Genomic DNA, 13830 nt, shown 5'->3' with positions numbered 1-13830 from the left:
TAAATCTTAACTATTTTTCTTAATTTTAGCAGCTTCATGGAGTTTGGCCACAAGATGTTGTTGATGGAACTTGTGTAGCAGTAAATAACAAGTATCGACTGATGGCGTTTGGCTGTGCGAGGTAATTGATATAGATGTCTGCATTTTAAGACTTACTGCCAAAAATAATGGGTTTTTTTTAAACCGTAAGATATTCTTAACACACTTATGAACTTTATTGTGCCTTTCATAATTTATGAATCAGCCTTAATATAAAATTTAAAAGCATTTTAATAGATAGAAGCAAACAAATCTAAAGGGCAGATTTTGGAGATTGTTTAAGTTTGTAAAAGTGAGCTTTTTTTCAGTGGTAGGAAATTGAGTCACAAGTTAAGAAGATTAAATCAGTTAAAATTTAGGTTCTTTATTGTTTAAAAGAAGATCAGGAAGAATGTTTTCCTTTTTTGGAAACAATTCTTTCTTTTTAAGACATCAGTGTTGACTTGCCTTTGAATTAGTGGGTGTGCCTTAGTTAACAAGCAAATTTAAAGCTTATACATAAAATCAATTTCTTGCTTTAATTCAAATAATTCACGTTTTAGAAGTAAAACTGAATACAAATTATTCATTCAACAAATATATTTGTGTCTGCCATGTGCCAGGCACCATTCAAAGCACTTGGGATACGTTAGAAAACAACAAATATACCTGACTTTTTTGAGCTTTATGTTTTAACTCAAATAAAAAGATTATATCAGATGCTGAGAGTAATGCCTTAAAATGTGTATAGTGCTTTTTAGTTTTCAAAACTCTTTCTTAAATATAAAATTCCATTTTGACCTCAAAATGTGACTTAGTGGTTCTGTAGAACATAATATCTAATATAGTTTCCAGCTACATCAAGGTAAGAATCAAAATATTTCTATCAGTATAAGTAATACACTGATAGTGTTATAAATCACTGCCGTCATTACATTGTCAATAATCTGTTTGTGAACTAGGGAATCCTTATCCTCAACACATTGCTTCTCACTGAGGAGATAAATGTAGAAAGTAAATTTAACTTAGTGTAAGGAGAAAAGGGAAGCGTATTTTTCTTCATCATCATGGATTTGATTTGGTCACATTTTGTTTAGAATTTTTAAATCTATGTTTATGAGTACAGTTTGCTATAGTTTTTTTTTTTTTTTTCTCTCTCTCTCCTGGTTAACCAAGGTTATGCTTGTCTCATAAGACAAGTTGAGGAAGGATTTCTCTCTTTCCCTACTTTGTTCATCTTTGAGTGTGTGGCTGAATTTGTCAGTGAAGCCACCTGAGCCTAGAATTTTCTTGATTACTAATTCAATTCAGTTTTAAAATAGACTGAAGAAGATTTAGATTTTTTGTCTCTTAGTCATTTTGGCAGGTTGTATTTTTCTAGGAATTGGTTTCTTTCATATACACTGTCAAATTTATTGGCATAGAGTTTATAATATCCTTTTTAACTTTCATATTGTAACATAAAAACAAACAGGAAAGTGCATAATCCAAATATTCACAGTTTTACAAATAATTATAATACAAACATCCATCTTTTCACAATTCAGTCAAGAAATAGAACATTGCCAGCCCATATAAGTTTTACTCCTGCCACTTTCTAATCATGACTCCCATCCCCTCCTTAACACTTAAAGGTAACCAATTTTGTCTTTCATGATAATCATTTCCTTTTTTTTTTTTTACAGTTTTACCACTCACGTATGCATTCCTAAAAAGCATAATTTAGTTTTACTGAATCTTGAACTTTATATAAATAGAATCATATTCTATGTTTTGTGTCTTGATTCTTTCAGTCAACATTGTGAATTCATCCATCTTACTTGCCAGTAACTGAAATCATTTATTTGGGCTTGATTTATAAGTAGTGTTTTGGTGTATGAATATATCATAATTTATCTGATTTCCTGTTAAAGGACATTTACATTATTTCTTGGTTTCCAAAAAAGGAGACATTCTCTTACATAAATGCATCGTCTTTAGTCAAACACATGGGAAAATTAATGATAAATCCCCAATAAGATCTAATACTGAATTCATATTCAGACTAACCCAGTTGTCACCAAATTTCCTTTATCTCTTTTGTTTCAATCAGAATCATTCAAAATTCATGAATTATATTTGGTTATTATTTCTCTTTAGTTACCTTTTGCCTATAAAAATCCTTGTATCTTTTTTCTTATTTTTATGACTTAACTTTTCTTTGAGTCTAGGTCAGTTGTTTATAGAATATCCTACATTCTAAATGTGTCTCATTGTTTTCTCATAATGGCATTTAATTAGTTTCTGGAACACCTGTTTGAACCTTGAAGGTGGTTCTTATTGAGCCAGTATAGTCAAATGAGTAGGAAGCTCACATCAGCATTTAGAGGAAACTGACAGAGACGGGAACAGTGGTGGGTGTGCAGTTCTACATCACCTACATTCAGGGCTAGCACCCAGGGGTCTAGCAAGGCCAGATTTTAGAAGCCAGGATTCTAGCCCTTCTTCCAGGATAATGAAGGTAGAATCTTGGCCTTCAGTCTTTTAGTTACCTCAGTTTTCATGAATTGGGAGAGGATCAGCCCTTCTTATGGCATGATCGTGGGTTGGGGTGAAAGTTTTGTGATTATAGCTATGTGACATAACTGACCTAGTGGCTTCTAGCCCTTATCTGCCAGTACTTAGCAGGGTTAATTGACTTGAACACCTTATTAGAGTTCTGTAAGAAGCCAGCTTTCTTTTAGGATGACAGTTTACAGCCGAATTCTTCCCCTTATATTTAAAGGTTTGATTAGATTCTGGTTAAACATTTTTGTCATAGGTGTTTTGTACTTCCTATGGCATCATGCAGCAATAGCATTGAGTGGTCTCAGTACTGATGATGCTAAATTTGATTACTTACGGTGGTAATAGCCATATATATATATATCTATTATAGAGATATGTTTTTTGCTTTGAGATTAGTAAGTAGTATCTTTTTAATGAAATATATTTTTCTTTTATGGTGGGCTTATGAGAAATGGAAAGAAAAATAATTGAAGTAATATAGGCACTATAAATACTTAAAACGTTAATTGTCAGTCTTTTGTAACTATTGACATAGCACCTACTTCTTATATTAGAAATATCTGGACTCCTCACTGACTTGTTAGAGTTCAGCAACCCTGAGTTAGCACTTGACAGTTAGATGCAAAGCAAAAACAAGTAAATACCTGCTAGCCACTCAGTGCTGTCTTTCAGCAAGGTATCTAATTGGGCAGGTAGTCTGGATAGATATCTGTTCCAGGCATTTGGCTTCTGACTAAGTTAGAGTAACAGATCAGATTTTCTCTCCTACCTAAAACAGCCAAGAAAATGGACAAAAATATGAAACAAGTATTTTGAATTCAAGACATAGGACATCAGGCAACAAAGGATAGTGATCCCTGAAAGATGAGAAACTAAATAAGAAAACTCTTCAACTGCCCTAGCTTCAATTACTTTGAGAGAATTTCCAGCACAAGGATGGAGAGACAGGGCCTGGCAGATTCCCTGGGTTGAGTGTGTGGAAAGGAAATGAGAGTCTGGGAGACGAAAGCAGCTGGGGCTCACAGGCCAGACATCAGAGGAGAGAGTGGCACAAAGAGAGAACTCCAGAGAGCTGTAGAGGGTTTCTTTTGAGTATTGAGCTGAAATATGGAAGATAAAAGACCCAAATCAAACATTACAGAAGAAAAGATTAATAAACTTGAAGAACACAACAAGAGAAATGATGCAAAATGAAACACAGAAAAAAAGAATTTAAAAACAGAGCATCAGTGAGCTGTGGGATAACTTCAAGTGGCCTATTATTGGAGGTATTTTATTTAGTCCCCATTCTGATCCTTGAGAAGAGTGGGGCCTGGCTGGAAACTGATCAAAGCTGCTGTGAGGAGATCATTTGACTTCTACCTTGAAGGAGTACAGATAAGGGTCAGACATTCTGGCAGTAAGCTAGTGTCATCCTGATGTGTGCAGAAGCAGCCTTGGATTTAAATTATTTTTAAAACAACATTTATGTTAAATTTTCGATCTGAGAATAGCTCTGTAAGCAGAAATAATATTTTTTGTGATCATTATAGTTCAATTTTGAAATATAGCTTAGATGTAATATACAGATTCTTTGTTTTGGTTTCTGGCCCTTTGTAAGTTTGACTCTTGTAAAGATTTTTTAATGGAATAATGATACTTACCATATACATAAGAGTATGTATTATGTGTATACATACAAAAGATAATATAAGGTAAAAAATAACAAAATGAAGATTTCTGAAAGTTTCCAGTACTGCACTGATGTAGCCCCTGCTTGTCTCTGTCCTTTAATATTCCCCTTTCTCCACCAGGGCAGTTACTAGTCTGGAATCTGTGTACATTAGGTCTTGGTTGTATTTTTACCACAAATGTATTTAACTATGTTTTGAATGTTTTTCACAGTATAGAAACAGAATTATACTATTTATATAGATATATAGATGGGTGGGTAGGTAGATATGCTGTCCATTTTAATGCACATGACAAAAATTCATTTTCAGTGCTATATGGTATACTATTATGTAAATATACCACAGTGTCTCTTTCCTTTCTCTTATTGCTGGACATGCAGATTGTTTCCATTTCTTTGCACTTATTCCCAGTACTATAATGAACATTATACATGTCTCAAAGACAAGGATATTTTGGGGGTATATCTGTAGGTGAAATTGCTAGATTACAGAATATGCATTTGTTTAAATTTAAGAGATGACTGCAAATTATTTACAAAATGGTTTTGTTCTTGTTTACACCCCTATCAGCAGAACATAATATCTCCCATAGTCATGTTTTTTTATATTTGTATTTTTACACTAAAAGTCTTTTTGATTTTTACAGTGGTTCTGTACAGGTTTATACAATAGATAACACCACTGGAGCCATGCTACTATCTCATAAACTAGAGTTAACAGCAAAACAATATCCTGGTGAGTCCTCTTCTTTTTTTTTCTTTTCTTCTTAATTAAAGGTAATATGTGTCATGAGGTTTTAAATTAAATGATGGAGGCCAAAGGCCAAATATTGTTAAGATATGTAACAACATTCTCTCTGACCCAAGGATTTCTGTGTAACTAGAGGCTCCTGGGATACCTCTTCATTTAGTTTTCTCTATCCTCACTTAGTTTTAGCCCCTATATTCCTTGTCTGGGTTTTGCTTTAGACTCTTGCCTGATTTCATCGCCTCTGTTATTGTATGCCTTCCAATTCCATTTATTCATTATTCAACAAATAATTATTGAGTACATACTATAGGCCACACACTGTTCTAAATGCTGGTTACACAGCAGTAAACAAACCAGAAAGTCTCTTTCTGAACCCCCTTAGTGACTGTTGAGTGAATCCTGTCCACAGGTGTAAGTCTAAAGTCTGTATCACTGGAAATATTTTTGAATGAAACTAACAGAAAACCCAACTTACTGTTGCTTAAACAAATAGGATTGATTTTCTGTAATAGCAAGAAATCCAAAGGTAAGCTGCTGTTGGCATTCATTTGGCCTTTCTGTCATGATCACAGGGTAGCTTCTGAGCTCCAAGCATTACTTCTGCATTTGAGTCAAGAGGAAAGGAGGAAAGAAGGCATCTATATACTTTTTGATCAGGAAAGTAAAAAAGCTAGATTGAATTTGAGTTCTTCCAGAGAAGATTTCTGTTTGTTTCTTCCAATCACCTGGGAAAACTACATCAGTCTGGAACCCTTTGCATTATATTCTCTGTTTGAGATTTTTTTCAATCATACAAGTTACACAAATTACAGATCAGACTGAGGACTGGTTTCTGGTTGCAGATTCTCGGGGGAACTTCTTTATTTTCCATTCAATACCATGGACAAAAACAGGGAAGTGTTCCTTGCTATTTTTTCACCTTCCATGTGGTAGAGTTTATTTCTCATTCTCCCTTGTTCATGGAATCTTTGTAGTCCCAGCGTTACGTGGGTATCTTCTATTAGATTCCCTGCCTTGGCCAAGCTCTGAGCTTTATCTCCTGTCCCTCACATGCTGTAACTCATCAGATGTAAAAGTCAGGCCTCTAGGGTTTGGCAGAAAAATTCAGGGCAAGAGCACTTGGTACACTCACTTACCTCCCAGTATTTTTGGATATTTTGATGTGTTTAAGTATTCTGTTTAACATTTTAGTTGTTTCAGTGTGGAGAGTCATTCAAGGTGTCATTTCGCTATACTGCCAGAAACAGAAATTTGCTCCTTAAGTTTTTATCATTCTTATTGCATAGCCTTTAAAGGCTTGCATATATTTTTTTCTAAGGACACTTTTTGCTGCAACTGAGAAGAACAGGATGTTGTGTATTTTTATTGTGTTTTCTAACCCTTTTATCTGTTTATTTTTCTATCCATACTAATGTTGTGATGTGCAGTACAATAGCTACCAGCCACATGTGGCTATTTAAATGAAACTAACTGACATTAAAGAAAATTAAAACTTTTCTTAGTTTCATGTTGAATAGCCACATGTAGCTAGTGACTGTCTGTTAGACCAAGCAAATATAGAACATTTATCATCATTTCAGGAAGTTCTCCTCGTTGCTTCTATCAATTGATTGACAGCACTGTATTGAATTTTTTAGGTTGTTTCCTTTTCTCATGTTCTTGGAATGCCAGTTCTCCCTTTGGTTATCTACTAACTCTCACTCCTGCAGTCTTTGTTATGGGAGAGTGCTGCCTTCTTGAGTTATATAACTTTAGACTATAAAAACTGCTTAAAATGTAGGGAGACTTGTGCTGTCCCGCATCTTGAACAGAGACAAGCTTCTGTGTGTTTTTCTGGCTCCACTGGCTGATTTTTACAGGTGGCAGCACTGCAGGAGTCCTTACGTGACACAGCGGCTTCCATTCTGATTCCCAGACTCACGCCGGCCTGAAACTCCTTTCTTGTCTTTGTATAGGATGTGAGACCCCAACTCCCTAGTCATTGCTAGGTCCCATTCCAACCTTCTGTCCCTATATTTCTAACCTTTTTCACCTCACCACTCCCCACTCTTCACACCTCTGCCCCCTGGGCTGCCTTAATTCAAGCACTAACCAAACTCACTTTCAGTTTTCTCCTTTCTTTCTTCAGAGTTCAACCAAACTCACTTTCAGTTTTCTCCTTTCTTTCTTCAGAGTTCAGCTCTGTAACAGAAGGCCTTTGGATTACGTTTTACAGTTTTCTCATTATGCAGATTATCACAATCTATATATATGGTAGGTTACCAGCTAGATAAATTTTCCATATTCCTGCCACTTGAAGATTAGGTTAACTGTCATTAACATTTTATTGTATATCTCTACAACTAGATTTTAATATGTGTATAATACTTGGAAAATAGATATGCATATTATGTACATATGTATATATATGTTTACTTGGGATTAATAGGAATACTGTTTATAACATTTCTGTAAGCTTTGATTTGAGTTTGTATGTTTCTTCTTGGTTTGGTTTTAAATTTCGCTCTTAAATGTGTAAAGTACACTAATAAGATACGAGGTTTCTTATACATATTCCCATTTATTTATTTTTTTGGTTTGGTTTGGTTTAGTTTTGTCATTTGATATGGCTTTATTGGGCATTTTTTTCTATTTTGATAAGAATTTTTTTTAATTGGAGTAGAATTGCTTTACAATGTTGTGTTAGTTTCTCTTGTACAATGAAGTGAATCAGCTATATGTATACATATATCCCCCCCAACTTGGTTCTCCTTCCCACCTCCCCCATCCCACCCACCTAGGTTGTCACAGAGCACTGAGTTGAGCTCCCTGTGCTATACAGCAGGTTCCCACTAGCTATCTGTTTTACACATAGTAGTGTATTTATGTCAAACCTAATCTCCCAATTTGTCCCACCCTCCCTGTCACCCGCTGTGTCCACATGTCCGTTCTCTATGTCTACGTCTCTATTCCTGCCCTGCAAATAGGTTCATCTGTACCATTTTTCTAGATTCTACATATATGCATTAATATACGATATTTGTTTTTCTCTCTCTGGTTCACTTCATTCTGTATGACAGACTCTAGGTCCATCCACATCTCTACAAATGATCCAATTTCGTTCCTTTTTATGGCTGAGTAATATTCCATTGTATGTATGTACCACATCTTCTTTATCCATTCATCTGTCATTAGACATTTAGGTTGTTTCCATATCCTGGCTATTGTAAATAGTACTGCAGTGAACATTGGGGTGCATGTGTCCTTTTGAATTATGATTTTCTCAGGGTATATGCCCAGTAGTGGGATTGCTGGGTCATATAGTAGTTCTGTTTTTAGGTTTTTAAGGAACCTCCATACTATTCTCCATAGTGGCTATATCAATTTACATCCCACCAACAGTGCGAAAGGGTTCCCTTTTCTCCACACCCTCTCCAGCATTTGTTTCTAGATTTTTTGATGATGGCCATTCTGACCGGTGTGAGATGATATCTCATTATAGTTTTGATTTGCATCTCTCTAATGATTAGTGATGTTGAGCATCCTTTCATGTGTTTGTTGGCCATCTGTGTATCTTCTTCGGAGAAATGTCTATTTAGATCTTCTGCCCTTTTTTGGATTGGGTTTTTTTTTTTTTTTGGATATTGATCTGCATGAGCTGCTTGTATATTTTGGAGATTAATCCTTTGTCAGTTGTTTCATTTGCAAATATTTTCTCCCATTCTGAGGGTTGTCTTTTCATCTGGTTTATGGTTTCCTTTGCTGTGCAAAAGCTTTTAAGTTTCATTAGGTCCCATTTGTTTATTTTTGTTTTTATTTTCATTACCCTAGGAGGTGGGTCAAAAAAGATCTTGTTGTGGTTTATGTCAAAGAGTATTTTTCCTGTGTTTTCCTCTAAGGGTTTTATAGTGTCCGGTCTTACATTTAGGTCTTTAATCCATTTTGAGTTTATTTTTGTGTATAGTATTAAGGTAGTGTTCTAATTCCATTCCTTTGCATGTAGCTGTCCAGTTTTCCCGGCACCACTTATTGAAGAGGCTGTCTTTTCTCCATTGTATGTTCTTGCCGCCTTTGTCATAAATTAGGTGACAGTATGTGCCTGGGTTTATCTCTGGGCTTTCTATCCTGTACCATTGATCTGTATTTCTGTTTTTGTGCTAGTACCAAACTGTCTTGATTACTCTAGCTTTGTAATATAGTTTGAAGTCAGAGAACTTGATTTTCCTCCAGCTCCATTTTTCTTTCTCAAGATTGCTTTGGCTATTCGGAGTCTTTTGTGTTTCCATACTATTTTTTATATACATAAAGAACACATTTATTCACATACTTGAATTATGGTGGGAAATGCTAATGTGAGGATTCAAACATAGGCGGAGGAAAAAAGTTTTACTTACTCTGTTAACCAAGGCTGTCTTCTGTAGGCTAAAATCTGTATACCAGCCCTTTGTGGCACATGTACTTATATCAAAAATTTATTAATACTGCAGATGTAAAGAATTTTAATTTTAAAGAGGTGAAAGCTATAGATCTTTTGAATTGCTGGTGGGAAATGCTGCTATGTTTCATTTAACTCTGCAGTAAAGAAACTTGGATTTTACTACACAATGAAATTTTCTCCTCTAATAATTATATATGAAGAACAATTATTAGTTAAAAGAAGATATAAGCACCTATGGTACTGAGGCTGGAGTTTACCTACTTAATCCTAATGTAAGGTTACGCTTCAATTTATTTTAACTTGGATCCCTTTGATATTGCTGATGGAACATGGAGATCATGGTAAAATATTATTCTACATTTTAAAACACCTCATACTCCTCATACTTTGCAGAGTACTTTGACATTCAGTGTTGAATCATTCAAGGGAAATATTATTCCCATCTTACAGAAACTGATTGGCCCAAATCCAAAGGCTTTTTAAGACTACACAGTTATAGTTATTTAAGCTAATAGTGGCCAGAAACGGTTTTTGGTTCATATAAATCACTTGGGTACTGACTTTGTTCTGCTTAGATCGGGTCAAGGCTAATGACCATACTGATTTTAAATAGCCCTGAACGAACAGAATTCATCTCATTATTTGAAGCAGACATGCCTTTCTGCTTGTTTCAACTTGAAGGTATAGGCTGTAAAAAATACTAAGTATTTATGAAGCAATCATTTATATTTAACTCTTCTCACAATTTCTTAACAGACATTTGGAACAAAACAGGAGCTGTTAAATTGGTCAGATGGTCTCCTGACAATAGTGTTGTAATAGTGACCTGGGAATATGGAGGCCTTTCTTTATGGAGTGTATTTGGAGCTCAGCTGATTTGTACACTTGGAGGAGATTTTGCGTGAGTCAATAAAGAAATTTTAGATGAAATAACTCCATTTTCTCCAAGACAATACACATACACAGAAACTTTGTTATACAGCTACTATTTTGCCTTGACTCTGAACCCAAAACAATTTGTAAGGTTCAGAATTAATTTATTCAGAATGTATTGTTTCCTCATACATCCATCCTCTTTCCATCCTCTTAAAACTGACCATTCAGTGAAAATGCATTTATTTATTGAACCCCTATTGTGTATATGATAACATGTTAGATTCAAAGCTAAATCAGACATGAATCTGCCTTCAAGTAGCTTATTATCTAATAAGAGTGGTAAGCTATATACATAAATAACTAGTAGGAAATGAAAAATTACATTCTCTCATTGGGTTAATGTAGGTTAACTCAGCGGGTTGATAAAACTGGGTTAATATCTCTGTCCACTTCATATACTACCCTGAACTTCAGTCCTGACATAATGAACACACCTTCCCAAACTGCATGACCCTGTTAAGAAGTTATTTCGTAACTGGAAGACTATAACTCAGTGATATACCTAGGTGTATTAACCAGGAGTCTCATATTTCATGCAGTATTGTGTATTTCTCTTTCAAAGGAACAAAATCAATTTTTTCAGATTAAAGCTAAATATTACATGCAATTAGAAGACTCTTCTTAATTAAGTTTCTATTGTGTTTCAGTTATAGGTCTGATGGTACCAAAAAAGATCCCCTTAAGATCAACTCCATGGTAAGTTCTTTCTATAAAATATTGATACAGTGTGAAAAACTTGGTTTTTTCTTCTTCTTCTCTCATGTTGATCTGATAAAATTACAAAGCTATTCTAGTCTCAGCAGACTCTTATACAGTTCTTGCTTTGATAAAAGTATTATCTTTAAAAATCAGGAGGCTGCCCAATTTTCAGTATTTGATTTTGGTTTTGTTTAGATGTGTCCAGCAAGCCCTGTCATCTCTGTGAACATAGTGACTGTTCAAATCAGGCCTTTGTTTTTCCAAAGCATACCTCCATTTCTTATGTGACTCAATAGCACCCACTTCCCATGGCCTCCTTTCTTTTAACATAACGTGAAATGCTCATTGGGTCTTTTTCCTGGAAAACATGTGCTTGTACATTATTTGAGCATATTTAAAATTTTTTCCATAGATGTATGTCAAAAGAATTGTAGTCCCTGTTGTAACAATACTTTTACTATCAATTTTCAAGAGTTTCTGTAGAAAGCGGTGAGGTGTAACCCCTGTCTTTACATATAAACATTTTCTTTCTATAGCCCTCTGTGTACCATCTTTGAGGAATTAGTGGCTGTGAGGCTTATCACTACCTTTCTCTCCTGCTCCACAGAGGAAGGCATTTTCTGATCATGGGTTTCTCGAAGAATTAAGACCACCATGGTTGCCTTCAGTAGGGGTTCCCAACCTTTCACCACCAAGGATCCCATTTGATGGCTCTCCTCACCTCCATATTTTAAAATAAGTTTTCAGACACCGTTTCTCTGACTGCCGATCAGTGCTTCTGAATGCCATGCAGCAACCAGTGTTACCTCCCTCACTAAGTTAATATTTTAATCACAAACTAAGAATCTAAACATTTTAGTTAACTTATGCAACCAAAACTTTTCATGGGAAAACAAAAGTTCTATTAAACTTCTGAAATTTTGGAACAATTCATGGACCTCTCCTCCCCCCATTAGTATTTTCTTGGCCTTGCAGATTGGGAATTACTAATGTTAAAAAAAATTTTAACTCTCGTGGAATCTAGTTAATAGAATATTAAAATGAACTGGGCCTGGAGAATTTATTTGAACCCTCTCATTTTACAGAGGAAGAAACTTATACCCCGAGAAACCAAATAGCTTGGCCAAGGTTGTACAACAAAATGGTAACCAAGCCGGAGTGCAAAACCCTAGTCTCATAGCCTCCAATCCAGTGTTCTTTGTTCTGTACAAAACTGCATCTGTTGGGGTGCTGCTTTGTAAAGCTTCAGCTATGTAACGTGGGTCTTGTCTCTGTAAGGAATTTCTTTGTATTTGAGAGGCAGTTGAATTAATGGAGAAGTTACAGAGAGCAGTAGGCATTTCTTAGGTTTTGGGGCTAAGATTGGTATGTAGTGTTTTCACTCTTCTAAGTGGAGAGCAGTGATGGTTTCTACTGGAGATCTAAGATGTAGTAGATGTAGGTATAATTCTTGTCTGTGTTGTTTGTCATGGTTTCTCCAGCCTTAAGAAGTCATTAATAATGCTGTTTTGGTTATTTCAGAATTTGAATATTTCAAACCAGGAAAAAATAACAAGAAACTTTTTATTGCTTTGATTTTCTTTCCCCACCCCCCGTCTTCTTTCCCCCTCCTCCTCTCTCCAAGAGCTGGGGTGCCGAAGGCTATCACCTATGGGTAATCAGTGGATTTGGTTCTCAAAATACTGAAAATGAGTCTGACTCCAAGAGCATAGTTAAACAACCTAGCATTCTACTATTTCAGTTTCTCAAGAGTGCACTCACCGTAAACCCTTGTATGGTAAGTTTATTTAATTAAAACTCTGGTTTTTTTAGTGGCTTTCATATTTGAATATGACTCTTCCTTATGACAATTTTATTTCTGAGCAGGTTTTGCTTTTTTTTGGCCTCGTGGCATGCAGGATCTTAGTTCCCCAACTAGGGATTGAACTTGCGCCCCCTGCAGTGGGAGCGTGGAGTCTTAACCACTGGACGCTGGGGGAATCCCATGCTTTTTTTTTCTTTCTTTTTTTAATAGGATCACAAGCAATTTGAGGAAAAGCAGTGTTTATAGATTCACTTGAGTAACCTGAATAAAATTTAGTCTTTGTCTGAATAGCATTTCTCACAGTATGTTCTACCAGGCACTACTTGTGAGAAATATCAATAGCAATTACATAGGACAAGAAAAATTTCTGTTGTCTTGTAAGTGTGAAATAAAGGAGTTAAACAAAGCTGTAGAGATTTCTTTAACATAGGACTTGAGTCTTTAATATGCTGATGTGCATCATGAAAGTCCAGGAGTTGGTATATAAAAAGCATTGTTTCCCAAGCTTATTTAACTATGAATTTTTAAGGAATGCCTAGAAGAAAATAAGCCTAGAATCCTGCTTTGGGAAACACTGGCCCAAATTATAACATACACTCATGTTTTATCAGTCCAAAATAAGATATTAATATGATATATTGTTGATATATAGTAACAGTGATATGTTATATGATAGGGGTGCATATCTTAGTATCTACCACCAATGGGTTTTTAAATATTTGGTGCAACCAATTTCTAATTAAGCTTTATAACACATTGAGGAAGAATGAAAATACCTTGGATCTCAGACCAGCTGAATAATAAGAAAACAAGAGTAGAGGATTTCTTCTCTGCTCGCACATCCCAAATAAATAATTTAAAAGCACTCCGAGTTTTATATCAAGACAACATTTGGACTACAATGGGAAGGTGAGTGGCTGGGGTGCTGATCTAATTTAAATAGTGAAGACACTGGCCTTCAATTAAAAACCAGGGCATAATCACAG

General features: G+C 35.3%; 1 protein-coding gene across 7 annotated transcripts in view; it reads left to right on the top strand.

Annotated features, from left to right (window-relative positions):
- The window catches only part of RIC1 (RIC1 homolog, RAB6A GEF complex partner 1), a 141917-nt gene that overhangs the window by 94365 nt on the left and 33722 nt on the right, over window positions 1-13830 (top strand). For 6 of the 7 annotated variants that reach the window (XR_014293519.1, XM_082615390.1, XM_082615392.1 and 3 more), the window contains 5 exons: window positions 30-121; window positions 4885-4973; window positions 10162-10306; window positions 10989-11037; window positions 12665-12817. Coding sequence is in view for 6 of the 7 variants with exons in the window: in XM_082615390.1 (XP_082471516.1) it covers window positions 30-121; window positions 4885-4973; window positions 10162-10306; window positions 10989-11037; window positions 12665-12817 (528 nt within the window). In the remaining variant the exon portion in view is untranslated. The remainder of the gene's footprint in view (window positions 1-29; window positions 122-4884; window positions 4974-10161; window positions 10307-10988; window positions 11038-12664; window positions 12818-13830) is intronic. The other variant, XM_082615391.1, reaches the window with a different exon arrangement.

Source organism: Mesoplodon mirus, assembly GCF_964341445.2.
Source record: "Mesoplodon mirus genome assembly, chromosome: 1".
NCBI lineage: Eukaryota > Metazoa > Chordata > Mammalia > Artiodactyla > Ziphiidae > Mesoplodon > Mesoplodon mirus.
Note: the sequence above shows the minus strand (reverse complement) of the source record. Positions and strands in the feature narration are given on the sequence as shown.